Below are 17,043 nucleotides of genomic sequence, written 5' to 3' on the forward strand. Positions count from 1 at the left end.
GTCTTTACTGCCCTTCTTAAACAGTGGCACCATATTTGCCAACCTCCAGCCTTCCAGCACCTCACCTGTTTCTCAATTTCCCTCTGACTATTGGGGGGTCTATAATACAATCCCAATAAGGTGATCATCCCTTTCTTATTTCTCAGTTCTGCCCAAGTCACTTCCCTGGTTGTATTTCTGGGAATATCCTCCCTCAGCACAGCTGGAATGCTATCCCTTATCAAAAATGCCATTCCCCCTCCTCTCTTGCCTCCCTTTCTATCCTTCCTGTAGCATTTGTATCTGGAACATTAACCTGCCAGTCCTGCCCATCCCTGAGCCATGGGTCAGATGGAGTTGGAAAAGTGAGGGTTTGTCAAGGAGTTCGGAGATTGAGGAGCCAGGTTTTCTTCACAGACTGGATTGGACTGGTTGACGACTTGTTCTCCAATCTGTTTGTTATCACGGAACGTTGATGGAGAGCAAACAGGGCAAACTCCAATTCAGGTTGTGTGACCCTGAGCGACCGGCAATCAGCAACTGCACCATGATAGCAACCAATACTCAGTTCAAGAGCACTCCGGTCCTGTTCAAACAGCTCACACAGCAGGCTACAGAATCCAACCGACACAAGGATACGTCTGGAGACGCCGGAACATCGGACTTTCTAAACCAAGAACGCTGAGAACACAGAAGCTTCAGGTAGGATTTCAACAAACCTTTCACAAGTCTTTCTACAATCTATCAAAATACGGACCCTCACTGGGGGACAGTCCCACACACACACTGACCCTCACTGGGGGACAGTCCCACACACACACTGACTCTCACTGGGGGACAGTCCCACACACACACTGACCCTCACTGGGGGACAGTCCCACACACACACTGACCCTCACTGGGGGACAGTCCCACACACACACTGACCCTCACTGGGGGACAGTCCCACACACACTGACCCTCACTGGGGGACAGTCCCACACACACACTGACCCTCACTGGGGGACAGTCCCACACACACACTGACTCTCACTGGGGGACAGTCCCACACACACACTGACCCTCACTGGGGGACAGTCCCACACACACACTGACCCTCACTGGGGGACAGTCCCACACACACTGACCCTCACTGGGGGACAGTCCCACACACACACTGACCCTCACTGGGGGACAGTCCCACACACACTGACTCTCACTGGGGGACTGTCCCACACACACACTGACCCTCACTGGGGGACAGACCCACACACACACTGACCCTCATTGGGGGACAGTCCCACACACACACTGACCCTCACTGGGGTACAGTCCCACACACACACTGACTCTCACTGGGGGACAGTCCCACACACACACTGACTCTCACTGGGGGACAGTCCCACACACACACTGACCCTCACTGGGGGACGGTCCCACACACACACTGACCCTCACTGGGGTACAGTCCCACACACATACTGACTCTCACTGGGGGACAGACCCACACACAAACACTGACCCTCACTGGGGGACAGACCCACACACACTGACCCTCACTGGGGGACAGTCCCACACACACTGACCCTCACTGGGATATAGACTCGAACACCCACAGTTTGGTCCTTTCATTGTCTATCGTCTTGCTCTGGATGGTGAGGTAGATGGCTCATACTGAAGGTGGTGATTATTTTTAAGCTGCTGTGTTGTACCCAGATGATTCAGAAGGATCGAGGTTGATGCAGTAATTTGATGTAGTATTGGTGACTTGGCTGGGCTGCTGTGAACTGTGAGGGAAGCAGTGCCCAGTGCCCAAGTGGCCGAGGGTGCAGCGCAGTGAATCTAGAGGGATCTTGCAGCTGCATGAAGTGTTTCTTGAAGCAGATGGACAGGGCCCTCTGCCTGCGAGTGGATGGAATGTACAAAATGGAATTGTGCTGCCAGTGAGATCCCCTGTCCTTCTCCAGCCTGTTCTACACGCGACCCCAAATCCCTACAATGTGGAAGCAGGCCATTCGGCCCATCGAGTCCACACCAGCCCTCTAAAGAGCATTTCACCCAGTTGCATCCCCTACCCTCTCCCAGTAACTCTGCATTTCCCATCACCAATCCACCCTAAGCCTCACATTTTTGGACACTGGGAGGAAACCCACGCAGACTTGATTTGACTTATTGTGATGACATGTACCTAAGTACAGTGAAAGGCATTGTTTGCCAACCGTAAAGACAGACCTTCGTAAACCAGAGGAGAATGTGCAATCTCCACGCAGACAGCCGCCTGAGGCTGGAATTAACCCAGGTCCCAGCACTGTGAGGCAGCAGTGCTAACCACAGGGCCATCGTACCACCAATGTATGGGATGGATCGGCCCTCTGGGCAATGAGGGATGGGCAGTCAATATTGGCTCAGACACTAATGGCCATGTCACGTGAAGGAACAGAATGACCGACTGTGTCCAGTTTTTACCGACTGAAGAAAGGGATCCGCTGATATCAAACAGTTCAGGAAAGGAGCTGAGTTGGCATGGGTCAGGTTGATCCCATAGTCATTGGCGTTGACAGTGTGTTGGGGCGCGGGGGGATGGGGGATACCCGGTTGTTGTGTCAGCTATTGAAACCTGAAGGGGTTAATTGACGAGCTGAGATGGAGAGGGACTACCAGCAGGTGATGGGCTGTTTCTAGGCAGAGCTAGCCCAGAAGGTAGCGGTGTGTCAGGGAGTGCTCAATGTGTGAAAAAATAAACATGAACTCACTCTGAGCTTCACGCTGAGCGTTCACAAATACCTGTCTCTGACATCAGGTCACTAACCTCTCGGTGGTATATCATCAGAACCCTGTTTGCTGTTTGTCAGGATTGAATCTACTTTCAGTTAATGTTTTTGTGTGAACACTGAGTCATTCTGGTGGGATAGTGAATCTGTCCATGAGACACGGTGGCACGGTGGCACAGTGGTTAGCACTGCTGCCTCACAGCGCCAGAGATCCGGGTTCAATTCCCCTCGCAGGCGACTGACTGTGTGGAGTTTGCACATTCTCCCCGTGTCTGCGTGGGTTTCCTCCGGGTGCTCCGGTTTCCTCCCACAGTCCAAAAGATGTGCAGGTCAGGTGAATTGGCCATACTAAATTGCCCATAGTGTTAGGTAAGGGGTAAATGTAGGGGTATGGGTGGGTTGCGCTTCGGCGGGTCGGTGTGGACTTGTTGGGCCGAAGGGCCTGTTTCCACACTGTAGGGAATCTAATCTAATCCCGGGTCATATTCACGATGTGACAGCACTGGCAGCCAATCAATCCTCATGGAGTTAACAGAGACGAGGCTTGCCTTTGTACTGGAGACAGGGAAACCGCGAGGGGAACACTGCGTACTGGGCTCTGCTCCTGACGCTCGATATTACACAGTGAGGTAGCATCTGGACTAATAATTGAAAGGCACCTGGGAAAGGACTATGACCTTATCACATGGTGAACAGTCACAAAGGGTGAACGACCCAGTCCTACCCACATTTCAAGGTTGTGTAATATCTTGACAAATCTGAACTCAAGTTTTTTGTCCAAAGTATTTATGTGAATTATAAACTGTGCCCTGAACTTCGAGCTTTGTGACAATTGATTGATTACTGCCTTCCCAGACGTTAACTGCACTGATTTCCCAACCTGCTTTCAGACCAGCCTCAGTCCATGGGATTGACTTTGTGCTGGGGCTAATCTCCCCTCAATTTCTGACCTCAACCATCCCTAAACATAAACTTATTGATCTGAACAAAACCTCTGTTACGCATACAGCAATGAACTGACCAGGACCTGGCTCATCCAAATACTTGTTCAAGGATGTGAAGTTTCCTACTGCAGCCCCCTCCCACACAGTACATCTCAGATTCCCCCACCCTCTGGATGAAAAACCTTTTCCTCAATTTCCCTCTGAACCCCCTGCCTTTCGCTTTAAGGTTATACTGCCCCCCCCCCCCCTTTTGTTATTGATCCTTTGACTCAGCTTTCTATCCACCCTCATCATCTTATACATCTCCCCCCTCAGCCCTCTCTGCAAATCCAGCCTCTCTCCATCACTGAGATACTCCAACCCGAGCAACATCCTGGTGAAGCTCCTCTGCGCCCCCTCCAATGCAATCACATCCTTCCTATAGTGTGGTAACCAGAGCTGCACACAGTATAAAGTGGCTAAGAAGAGTGGGAAATCAGAAGATTGGGAAGGATACAAAAGCAAACAGAGGATAACAAAGAGTGTAATAAGGAAGGAGAGGATCAAATATGAAGGTAGGCTAGCCAGTAATATTAGAAATAATAGTAAAAGTTTCTTTCAGTACATAAGAAACAAACGACAGGCAAAAGTAGACATTGGGCCACTTCAAACTGATGCAGGAAGCCTAGTGATGGGAGATAAGGAAATAGCAGGAGAACTTAACAAGTACTTTGCGTCAGTCTTCACAGTGGAAGACATGAGTAATATCCCAAAAATTAAAGGGTGTCACGGGGCTGAGTTGAGTATGGTTGCCATTACAAAAGAGATAATGCTAGAAAAGTTAAAAAGTCTTAAAATTGATAAATCTCCTGGCCCCGATGGGATACACCCTAGAGTTCTGAGAGAGGTGGCTGAGGAAATAGCAGAGGCATTGGTTGAGATCTTTCAAGAGTCACTGGAGTCAGGAAAGGTCCCGGATGATTGGAAGATGGCTGTTGTAACCCCCTTGTTCAAGAAAGGATCAAGGCAAAAGATGGAAAATTATAGGCCAATCAGCTTAACCTCGGTTGTTGGTAAAATTCTAGAATCCATCATTAAGGATGAGGTTTCTAAATTCTTGGAAGAGCAGAGTCTGATTAGAACAAGTCAACATGGATTTAGTAAGGGGAGGTCATGCCTGACAAACCTGTTGGAATTTTTTGAAGAGGTAACAAGTAGGTTAGACCAGGGAAACCCAGTGGATGTGGTCTATCTAGACTTTCAAAAGGCCTTTGATAAGGTGCCACACGGGAGACTGCTGAGCAAGGTGAGGGCCCATGGTGTTCGAGGTGAGCTGCTGGGATGGATTGAGGATTGGCTGTCTGACAGAAGGCAGAGAGTTGGGATAAAAGGTTCTTTTTCAGAATGGCAGCCGGTGACGAGCGGTGTCCCGCAGGGTTCGGTGCTGGGGCCACAGCTGTTCGCATTATATATTAATGATTTGGATGAGGGAACCGGGGGCATTCTAGCGAAGTTTGCCGATGATACGAAGTTAGGTGGACAGGTAGGTAGTACTGAGGAAGTGGGGAGGCTACAGAAGGATCTCGACAGGTTGGGAGAGTGGTCCAGGAAATGGCTGATGGAATTTAACGTGAACAAGTGCGAGGTCTTGCACTTTGGCAAAAAGAATAAAAGCATAGACTACTTTCTAAATGGTGAGAAAATTAATAAAGCCAAAGCACAAAGGGATCTGGGAGTGCTAGTCGAGGATTCTCTAAAGGTAAACATGCAGGTTGAGTCCGTGATTAAGAAAGCGAATGCAATGTTGTCTCTTATCTCAAGAGGGTTGGAATATAAAAGCAGAGATGTACTACTAAGACTTTATAAAGCTCTGGTTAGGCCCCATTTGGAGTACTGTGTCCAGTTTTGGTCCCCACACCTCAGGAAGGACATACTGGCACTGGAACGTGTCCAGCGGAGATTCACACGGATGATCCCTGGAATGGTAGGTCTAACATACGAGGAACGGCTGAGGATACTGGGATTGTATTCGTTGGAGTTTAGAAGATTAAGGGGAGACTTAATAGAGGCGTACAAAATAATACATGGCTTGGAAAAGGTGGATGCTAGGAAATTGTTTCAGTTAAACGAGGAGACTAGGACCCGTGGACACAGCCTTAGAATTAGAGGGGGTCATTTCAGAACAGAAATGCGGAGACATTTCTTCAGCCAGAGAGTGGTGGGCCTGTGGAATTCATTGCCACGGAGTGCAGTGGAAGCCGGGACGCTAAATGTCTTCAAGGCCGAGATTGATAGATTCTTGTTGTCTAGAGGAATTAAGGGCTACAGGGAGAACGCTGGTAAGTGGAGCTGAAATGCCCATCAGCCATGATTGAATGGCGGAGTGGACTCGATGGGCCGAATGGCCTTACTTCCACTCCTATGTCTTATGGTCTTACTCCAGCTGTGGCCTCAACAAAGTCCTGTACAGCTTCAAAGTTGAAACTTTATTGCTGGAACAGCACAGCAGGTCAGGCAGCATCCAGGGAACAGGAGATTCGATGTTTCGGGCACAGGCCCTTCTTCAGGAATGAGCAGAGAGTGTTCAGCAGGAGAAGATAAAAGGTAGGGAGGAGGGACTTGGAGGAGGGGCGTTGGAAATGTGATAGGTGGAAAGAGGTCAAGGTGAGGGTGATAGGTCGGAGTAGGGTGGAGGCGGAGAGGTCAAGAAGAAGACTGCAGGTCAGGAAGGCGGTGCCGGGCTGGAGGGATTCGGCTGAGACAAGGTGGGGGGAGGGGGGATGAAGAAACTGGTGAAGTCCAAGTTCATCCCCTGCGGTTGGAGGGTTCCCAGTCGGAAGATAAGACGCTCCTCCTCCGACCGTCGGGTTGTTGTGGTTTGGCGGTGGATGAGTCCAATGACCTGCATATCCTCGGTGGAGTGGGAGGGGGAGTTGAAATGCTGTGCTACAGGTTGGTTGGGTTGGTTCGTCCGGGTGGCCCAGAGGTGCTCTCTGAATCGCTCCGCAAGTAGGCGGCCTGTCTCCCCAATATAGAGGAGGCCACACCGGCTGCAGCGGATGCAGTAGATGATGTGGGTGGAGGTGCAGGTGAATCTGTGGCGGATATGGAAGTTTCCCTTGGGGCCTTGGAGAGAAGTGAGGGGGGAGGTGTGGGCGCAAGTCTTGCACCTCCTGCGGTTGCAAGGGAAGGTGCCGGGAGTGGTGGTTGGGTCGGTGGGGGGTGTGGATCTGACAAGGGAGTCGCGGAGGGAGTGGTCTTTACGGAAAGCTGATAGGGGAGGGGAGGGAAATATATCCTTGGTGCTGGGGTCTGTTTGGAGGTGGCGGAAGTGACGGCGGATGATGCGCTGTACATGGAGATTGGTGGGGTGGTAGGTGAGGACCAGTGGGGTTCCCCACTGGTCCTCAGAACCCCACTGGTCCTCACCTACCACCCCACCAATCTCCATGTACAGCGCATCATCCGCCGTCACTTCCGCCACCTCCAAACAGACCCCAGCACCAAGGATATATTTCCCTCCCCTCCCCTATCAGCTTTCCGTAAAGACCACTCCCTCCGCGACTCCCTTGTCAGATCCACACCCCCCACCGACCCAACCTCCACTCCCGGCACCTTCCCTTGCAACCGCAGGAGGTGCAAGACTTGCGCCCACACCTCCCCCCTCACCTCCCTCCAAGGCCCCAAAGGAAACTTCCATATCCGCCACAGATTCACCTGCACCTCCACCCACATCATCTACTGCATCCGCTGCAGCCGGTGTGGCCTCCTCTATATTGGGGAGACAGGCCGCCTACTTGCGGAGCGATTCAGAGAGCACCTCTGGGCCACCCGGACGAACCAACCCAACCAACCTGTAGCACAGCATTTCAACTCCCCCTCCCACTCCACCGAGGATATGCAGGTCATTGGACTCATCCACCGCCAAACCACAACAACGTGACAGTCGGAGGAGGAGCGTCTTATCTTCCGACTGGGAACCCTCCAACCACAGGGGATGAACTTGGACTTCACCAGTTTCTTCATCCCCCCTCCCCCCACCTTGTCTCAGCCGAATCCCTCCAGCCCGGCACCGCCTTCCTGACCTGCAGTCTTCTTCTTGACCTCTCCGCCTCCATCCTACTCCGACCTATCACCCTCACCTTGACCTCTTTCCACCTATCACATTTCCAACGCCCCTCCTCCAAGTCCCTCCTCCCTACCTTTTATCTTCTCCTGCTGAACACTCTCTGCTCATTCCTGAAGAAGGGCCTGTGCCCGAAACGTCGAATCTCCTGTTCCCTGGATGCTGCCTGACCTGTTGTGCTGTTCCAGCAATAAAGTTTCAACTTTGATCTCCAGCATCTGCAGACCTCACTTTCTCCTGTACAGCTTCAACATAACCTCCCTGCTCTTTGTTAAAGACAAGTGTCCTGTACACCATCTTAACCACCTTAATTATTCTGTCCTGCCACCTTCAGGGATCTGTGGACAAACTCCCCAAGATCCATCTGTTCCAGTGAGCTTCCTTGTGTCCTGCCATTGATTGAGTGCTCCCTTGTCTAGTTCCTTCTCCCAGACTGCATCCCCTCACATTTATCCGGGTTCAGTTCCATCTGCCAGTGATCTGCCCGTCTGAGCAATCTGTTCATATCCTCCTCTAATCTGAGATTTCCTTCTTGGCCAAACCTTGTGTTATCCACAATCACATTCCTCACTCCTCCCACATTCCCATCGACATTGTTGCTCTAAACGACGAACAGTGAGGGACCCCACACAGATCCCTCTGGTTTGTCCCTGGACACTGGCCTCCAGCACCACCCTCCATCCATCCTCTGCCTTTCCTCTGAGACCTTGAGCAAATCCAGGGAGCAGACTAATCTCTGAGAGAGACACTCACTGTGCTTCCTGAGATAGAAGGTGTGATGGACTTCCTGCTGCTTGGACAATAAGCCAGCTCTCAGTGTTTCTTTGTCGGAGCTGCCCTGAATTTTGAGTTTTGATGTTTCTCTTTGTGTTTCAATAGAACTTTTCATCTGTGTTTTGTTTGTGTTGTAGGTGTTGGTATGAGGGGTATATTGAGACTCCAACTGGCCTGTTTCTGGGCAGTATTGATTTGGAGTGATGTTAGTTTCCAACATCCCCAGACCACAGACCGGTACCAATACACAGCGTCAGTCTTTGCTCAGCTCCATCCCACCGAGATGAGGGCAGTTAGAACCTTCATGCTGTCCCAGAAACACCTCAACCTTTCAACTGCAAAAAGTCAGACACTCAAGAAAAATTATATCTTCCTCATTCAACTGCAGATGCCCAAGAAGCACCACGTTCTCAGTTTCCTGAGGGGAACTGGCTGTGTCCCCAGGCGGAATGCCAAGGTGGTCATCTTTTTTGGTGCCGAGCCAGCGCCCAATGTGACTGAGTTCATCGTTGGCCCATTACCAAGACCCACCTATTACCACGCTGTGCCGCTGAGGGGGAACCGGCCAATAAAGTATGCTTCACGCCCAACAACAATACTGGAGTATACCCTCATTCATGAGAAACTGGTGGAGGTAACCAAACCTGCGACCCTCCTCCTGAAGGAATCCAGTGGATTCTGGTGGACTAACTGCAGTGACCACTGCCTGACCTTCACTGATGTTGCCCCCAGGGGTCAGAGGTCAGGAGAGAGGAAGACGTGGTTCATTCTGCAGCGAGCCGTGGAAGGCTTTTTCCTTCACCCAATCGGCTTTGAGATTCTGTTGAACCATGAGTCTCTGAATCCCCAGGATTGGCTGGTGGAGAAGGTTTGGTTTCATGGGCAGTACTTTGACAGTGTGGACCAGCTGGTGTGGAGTTATAACCTGGGTAATGTGAACATTTCCCCACTGCCGGAATATCACAGCGAGGGCCTTTATTCCAGCTACACACCCAGAGGGCACTTCCAGAGCCGCACTGAGATTCCTGGCCCCAGGCTGTACCAGCCACAAGGACAGAGGTACACAGTGCGAGGGAACGCAGTCCACTATTCTGGCTGGAGTTTTGCTTTCAGGAGCCAGGCCACCACTGGGCTCCAGCTTTTCAATGTTCAGTTTAATGACGAACCGATCGCATATGAGATCAGTGTCCAGGAAGCCATTGCATTTTACTCGGGCCACAGTCCAGCTGGGATGCAGACCAAGTACATTGACACTGCCTGGGGTATGGGAACCATGGACTATGAACTGGCAAAAGGAATTGACTGCCCAGAGATTGCCACCTACAGAGATGTTCACCACTTTGTGGACACAGATCAGCCAATCCGCCACAAGAATGCATTGTGTATATTTGAATATCCCACCAGCGTACCATTGAGGAGACATTTTGACAGTAATTTCAAAGGAAGCTTCAATTTTTACGGGGCTCTCGAGGGCCACATTCTGGTGATCAGAACCACCTCCACTGTCTATAATTATGACTATCTCTGGGACTTCATCTTCTACCAGAACGGGGTGATCGAGGTCAAAGTTCACGCCACCGGTTATATCCACTCCACCTTCTTCACACCTGACGGAGTAAACTATGGTACTAAAGTCCATGGCTACGTCTTGGGTAATCTCCACACACACCTCATCCACTATAAGGTGGATCTGGATGTGGCAGGTAGGTTTTACACATGGTGATCAACAAGGGACAAATCAGTGATACAGGACAGACCGAGGGAAGACAGTGAGAGAGGACAGAGCGAGAGAGGACAGAGTGAGAGAGGACAGAGTGACACAGGACAGAGTGAGAGAGGACAGAGCGAGAGAGGACAGAGCGAGAGAGGACAGAGTGAGAGAGGACAGAGCGAGAGAGGACAGAGTGAGAGAGGACAGAGCGAGAGAGGACAGAGTGAGAGAGGACAGAGCGAGAGAGGACAGAGTGAGAGAGGACAGAGTGACACAGGACAGAGTGAGAGAGGACAGAGCGAGAGAGGACAGAGTGAGAGAGGACAGAGTGACACAGGACAGAGTGAGAGAGGACAGAGCGAGAGAGGACAGAGTGACACAGGACAGAGTGACACAGGACAGAGTGAGAGAGGACAGAGTGAGAGAGGACAGAGTGAGAGAGGACAGAGCGAGAGAGGACAGAGCGAGAGAGGACAGAGCGAGAGAGGACAGAGTGAGAGAGGACAGAGCGAGAGAGGACAGAGTGAGAGAGGACAGAGTGACACAGGACAGAGTGACACAGGACAGAGTGAGAGAGGACAGACCGAGAGAGGACAGAGCGAGAGAGGACAGAGTGAGAGAGGACAGAGCGAGAGAGGACAGAGTGACACAGGACAGAGTGACACAGGACAGACGGAGAGAGGACAGAGCGAGAGAGGACAGAGCGAGAGAGGACAGAGCGAGAGAGGACAGAGTGAGAGAGGACAGAGTGAGAGAGGACAGAGTGACACAGGACAGAGTGACACAGGACAGAGTGAGAGAGGACAGAGTGAGAGAGGACAGAGTGAGAGAGGACAGAGTGACACAGGACAGAGTGACACAGGACAGAGTGAGAGAGGACAGAGTGAGAGAGGACAGAGTGAGAGAGGACAGAGTGAGAGAGGACAGAGTGACACAGGACAGAGTGAGAGAGGACAGAGCGAGAGAGGACAGAGCGAGCGAGGACAGAGTGAGAGAGGACAGAGTGACACAGGACAGAGAGAGAGAGGACAGAGCGACACAGGACAGAGCGAGAGAGGACAGAGTGACACAGGACAGAGTGAGAGAGGACAGAGCGAGAGAGGACAGAGTGAGAGAGGACAGAGTGACACAGGACAGAGAGAGAGAGGACAGAGCGACACAGGACAGAGTGAGAGAGGACAGAGTGAGAGAGGACAGAGCGAGAGAGGACAGAGCGAGAGAGGACAGAGTGAGAGAGGACAGAGTGACACAGGACAGAGTGAGAGAGGACAGAGCGAGAGAGGACAGAGCGAGAGAGGACAGAGTGAGAGAGGACAGAGTGACACAGGACAGAGTGACACAGGACAGAGCGAGAGAGGACAGAGCGAGAGAGGACAGAGTGACACAGGACAGAGTGAGAGAGGACAGAGCGAGAGCGGACAGAGCGAGAGAGGACAGAGCGAGAGAGGACAGAGTGACACAGGACAGAGTGAGAGAGGACAGAGTGAGAGAGGACAGAGTGAGAGAGGACAGAGTGAGAGAGGACAGAGTGACACAGGACAGAGTGAGAGAGGACAGAGCGAGAGAGGACAGAGCGAGAGAGAACAGAGTGACACAGGACAGAGTGAGAGAGGACAGAGCGAGAGCGGACAGAGCGAGAGAGGACAGAGCGAGAGAGGACAGAGTGAGAGAGGACAGAGTGAGAGAGGACAGAGCGAGAGAGGACAGAGTGAGAGAGGACAGAGTGACACAGGACAGAGCGAGAGAGGACAGAGTGAGAGAGGACAGAGTGACACAGGACAGAGTGAGAGAGGACAGAGCGAGAGAGGACAGAGTGACACAGGACAGAGTGACACAGGACAGAGTGAGAGAGGACAGAGTGAGAGACGACAGAGTGAGAGAGGACAGAGTGACACAGGACAGAGTGAGAGAGGACAGAGCGAGAGAGGACAGAGTGACACAGGACAGAGTGACACAGGACAGAGTGAGAGAGGACAGAGTGAGAGACGACAGAGTGAGAGAGGACAGAGTGACACAGGACAGAGCGAGAGAGGACAGAGTGAGAGAGGACAGAGTGACACAGGACAGAGTGACACAGGACAGAGTGAGAGAGGACAGAGCGAGAGAGGACAGAGTGACACAGGACAGAGTGACACAGGACAGAGTGAGAGAGGACAGAGTGAGAGAGGACAGAGCGAGAGAGGACAGAGTGAGAGAGGACAGAGTGAGAGAGGACAGAGTGACACAGGACAGAGTGAGAGAGGACAGAGTGAGAGAGGACAGAGTGACACAGGACAGAGTGACACAGGACAGAGTGAGAGAGGACAGAGCGAGCGAGGACAGAGTGAGAGAGGACAGAGCGAGAGAGGACAGAGTGAGAGAGGACAGAGTGACACAGGACAGAGTGAGAAAGGACAGAGTGAGAGAGGACAGAGCGACACAGGACAGAGTGACACAGGACAGAGTGAGAGAGGACAGAGCGAGCGAGGACAGAGTGAGAGAGGACAGAGCGAGAGAGGACAGAGTGACACAGGACAGAGAGAGAGAGGACAGAGCGACACAGGACAGAGTGAGAAAGGACAGAGTGACACAGGACAGAGTGAGAGAGGACAGAGCGAGCGAGGACAGAGTGAGAGAGGACAGAGCGAGAGAGGACAGAGTGAGAGAGGACAGAGTGACACAGGACAGAGAGAGAGAGGACAGAGCGACACAGGACAGAGTGAGAAAGGACAGAGTGAGAGAGGACAGAGCGACACAGGACAGAGTGACACAGGACAGAGCGAGAGAGGACAGAGTGAGAGAGGACAGAGTGAGAGAGGACAGAGTGAGAGAGGACAGAGTGAGAGAGGACAGAGTGACACAGGACAGAGCGAGAGAGGACAGAGTGAGAGAGGACAGAGTGAGAGAAGACAGAGTGACACAGGACAGAGCGAGAGAGGACAGAGTGAGAGAGGACAGAGTGAGAGAGAACAGAGTGACACAGGACAGAGTGACAAAGGACAGAGCGAGAGAGGACAGAGTGAGAGAGGACAGAGCAAGAGAGGACAGAATGAGAGAGGACAGAGTGACACAGGACAGAGCGAGAGAGGACAGAGTGACACAGGACAGAGCGAGAGAGGACAGAGTGAGAGAGGACAGAGTGAGAGAGGACAGAGTGACACAGGACAGAGTGACACAGGACAGAGTGAGAGAGGACAGAGTGAGAGAGGTCAGAGTGACACAGGACAGAGTGACACAGGACAGAGTGAGAGAGGACAGAGTGAGAGAGGACAGAGCAAGAGAGGACAGAGTGACACAGGACAGAGTGAGAGAGGACAGAGTGAGAGAGGACAGAGTGACACAGGACAGAGTGACACAGGACAGAGTGAGAGAGGACAGAGTGAGAGAGGACAGAGTGAGAGAGGACAGAGTGACACAGGGCAGAGTGACACAGGACAGAGTGAGAGAGGACAGAGTGACACAGGACAGAGTGAGAGAGGACAGAGCGAGAGAGGACAGAGTGACACAGGACAGAGTGACACAGGACAGAGTGAGAGAGGACAGAGTGAGAGAGGACAGAGTGACACAGGACAGAGCGAGAGAGGACAGAGTGAGAGAGGACAGAGTGACACAGGACAGAGTGACACAGGACAGAGTGAGAGAGGACAGAGTGAGAGAGGACAGAGTGACACAGGACAGAGTGACACAGGACAGAGTGAGAGAGGACAGAGCGAGAGAGGACAGAGTGACACAGGACAGAGTGACACAGGACAGAGTGAGAGAGGACAGAGCGAGAGAGGACAGAGTGAGAGAGGACAGAGTGAGAGAGGACAGAGTGAGAGAGGACAGAGCAAGAGAGGACGGAGCGAGAGAGGACAGAGCGAGAGAGGACAGAGTGAAAGAGGACAGAGTGACACAGGACAGAGTGAGAGAGGACAGAGCGAGAGAGGACAGAGCGAGAGAGGACAGAGTGAGAGAGGACAGAGTGACACAGGACAGAGTGAGAGAGGACAGAGTGAGAGAGGACAGAGTGACACAGGACAGAGTGACACAGGACAGAGTGAGAGAGGACAGAGCGAGCGAGGACAGAGTGAGAGAGGACAGAGCGAGAGAGGACAGAGTGAGAGAGGACAGAGTGACACAGGACAGAGTGAGAGAGGACAGAGCGAGAGAGGACAGAGTGAGAGAGGACAGAGTGACACAGGACAGAGTGACACAGGACAGAGTGAGAGAGGACAGAGTGAGAGAGGACAGAGTGACACAGGACAGAGTGACACAGGACAGAGTGAGAGAGGACAGAGTGACACAGGACAGAGTGAGAGAGGACAGAGTGAGAGAGGACAGAGTGACACAGGACAGAGTGAGAGAGGACAGAGTGACACAGGACAGAGTGACACAGGACAGAGTGAGAGAGGACAGAGTGACACAGGACAGAGTGACACAGGACAGAGTGAGAGAGGACAGAGTGAGAGAGGACAGAGTGACACAGGACAGAGTGACACAGGACAGAGTGAGAGAGGACAGAGTGAGAGAGGACAGAGTGACACAGGACAGAGTGACACAGGACAGAGTGAGAGAGGACAGAGTGACACAGGACAGAGTGACACAGGACAGAGTGACACAGGACAGAGTGAGAGAGGACAGAGTGACACAGGACAGAGTGAGAGAGGACAGAGCGAGAGAGGACAGAGTGAGAGAGGACAGAGTGACACAGGACAGAGTGAGAGAGGACAGAGTGAGAGAGGACAGAGTGACACAGGACAGAGTGACACAGGACAGAGTGAGAGAGGACAGAGTGACACAGGACAGAGCGAGAGAGGACAGAGTGAGAGAGGACAGAGTGACACAGGACAGAGTGAGAGAGGACAGAGTGACACAGGACAGAGTGACACAGGACAGAGTGAGAGAGGACAGAGTGAGAGAGGACAGAGTGACACAGGACAGAGCGAGAGAGGACAGAGCGAGCGAGGACAGAGTGAGAGAGGACAGAGCGAGAGAGGACAGAGTGAGAGAGGACAGAGTGAGAGAGGACAGAGTGACACAGGACAGAGTGAGAGAGGACAGAGCGAGAGAGGACAGAGTGACACAGGACAGAGTGACACAGGACAGAGCGAGAGAGGACAGAGTGACACAGGACAGAGCGAGAGAGGACAGAGTGACACAGGACAGAGTGAGAGAGGACAGAGTGAGAGAGGACAGAGTGAGAGAGGACAGAGTGACACAGGACAGAGTGACACAGGACAGAGCGAGAGAGGACAGAGTGAGAGAGGACAGAGTGAGAGAGGACAGAGTGACACAGGACAGAGCGAGAGAGGACAGAGTGAGAGAGGACAGAGTGAGAGAGGACAGAGCGAGCGAGGACAGAGTGAGAGAGGACAGAGTGACACAGGATACAGCGAGAGAGGACAGAGCGAGAGAGGACAGAGCGAGAGAGGACAGAGCGAGAGAGGACAGAGCGAGAGAGGACAGAGTGACACAGGACAGAGCGAGAGAGGACAGAGCGAGAGAGGACAGAGCGAGAGAGGACAGAGCGAGAGAGGACAGAGTGAGAGAGGACAGAGTGACACAGGACAGAGTGAGAGAGGACAGAGCGAGAGAGGACAGAGTGACACAGGACAGAGTGAGAGAGGACAGAGCGAGAGAGGACAGAGTGAGAGAGGACAGAGTGACACAGGACAGAGCGAGAGAGGACAGAGTGAGAGAGGACAGAGCGAGAGAGGACAGAGCGAGAGAGGACAGAGTGAGAGAGGACAGAGTGACACAGGACAGAGTGAGAGAGGACAGAGCGAGAGCGGACAGAGCGAGAGAGGACAGAGTGAGAGAGGACAGAGCGACACAGGACAGTGCGAGAGAGGACAGAGCGAGAGAGGACAGAGTGAGAGAGGACAGAGCGAGAGAGGACAGAGCAAGAGAGGACAGAGCGAGAGAGGACAGAGCGAGAGAGGACAGAGTGAGAGAGGACAGAGTGAGAGAGGACAGAGCAAGAGAGGACAGAGTGGGACAGGACAGAGTGACACAGGACAGAGTGAGAGAGGACAGAGTGGGACAGGACAGAGTGACACAGGACAGAGTGAGAGAGGACAGAGCGAGAGAGGACAGAGCGAGAGAGGACAGAGTGAGAGAGGACAGAGTGACACAGGACAGAGTGAGAGAGGACAGAGTGAGAGAGGACAGAGTGAGAGAGAACAGAGTGACACAGGACAGAGCGAGAGAGGACAGAGCGAGAGAGGACAGAGTGACACAGGACAGAGTGAGAGAGGACAGAGTGAGAGAGGACAGAGTGAGAGAGAACAGAGTGACACAGGACAGAGTGATAGAGGACAGAGCGAGAGCGGACAGAGCGAGAGAGGACAGAGTGAGAGAGGACAGAGCGACACAGGACAGTGCGAGAGAGGACAGAGCGAGAGAGGACAGAGTGAGAGAGGACAGAGCGAGAGAGGACAGAGCAAGAGAGGACAGAGCGAGAGAGGACAGAGCGAGAGAGGACAGAGTGAGAGAGGACAGAGTGAGAGAGGACAGAGCAAGAGAGGACAGAGCGAGAGGGGACAGAGTGAGAGAGGACAGAGTGAGAGAGGACAGAGTGACACAGGACAGAACGAGAGAGGACAGAGCGAGAGAGGACAGAGTGACACAGGACAGAGTGACACAGGACAGAGCGAGAGAGGACAGAGCGAGAGAGGACAGAGTGAGAGAGGACAGAGTGACACAGGACAGAGTGAGAGAGGACAGAGTGACTCAGGACAGAGTGACACAGGACAGAGCGAGAGAGGACAGAGTGAGAGAGGACAGAGCGAGAGAGGACAGGACGAGAGAGGACAGAGC

At 52.6% G+C, this 17,043-nt stretch overlaps 1 protein-coding gene across 3 annotated transcripts in view; it reads left to right on the forward strand.

Moving 5' to 3' along the window:
• The first annotated feature begins 520 nt into the window (after positions 1–520).
• aoc1 (amine oxidase copper containing 1) overlaps positions 521–17,043 on the forward strand; it is a 64,149-nt gene continuing 47,626 nt past the window's right edge. For all 3 annotated transcript variants that reach the window (XR_015757062.1, XR_015757063.1, XM_087986792.1), the window contains exons 1-2: positions 521–681; positions 8,690–10,255. Coding sequence is in view for 1 of the 3 variants with exons in the window: in XM_087986792.1 (XP_087842918.1) it covers positions 8,698–10,255 (1,558 nt within the window). In the remaining 2 variants the exon portion in view is untranslated. The remainder of the gene's footprint in view (positions 682–8,689; positions 10,256–17,043) is intronic.

The sequence above is a fragment of the Chiloscyllium plagiosum genome, unplaced genomic scaffold (genome assembly GCF_037043375.1).
Source record: "Chiloscyllium plagiosum isolate Xiang-an unplaced genomic scaffold, Cpla_swu_hap1 HiC_scaffold_4, whole genome shotgun sequence".
NCBI lineage: Eukaryota > Metazoa > Chordata > Chondrichthyes > Orectolobiformes > Hemiscylliidae > Chiloscyllium > Chiloscyllium plagiosum.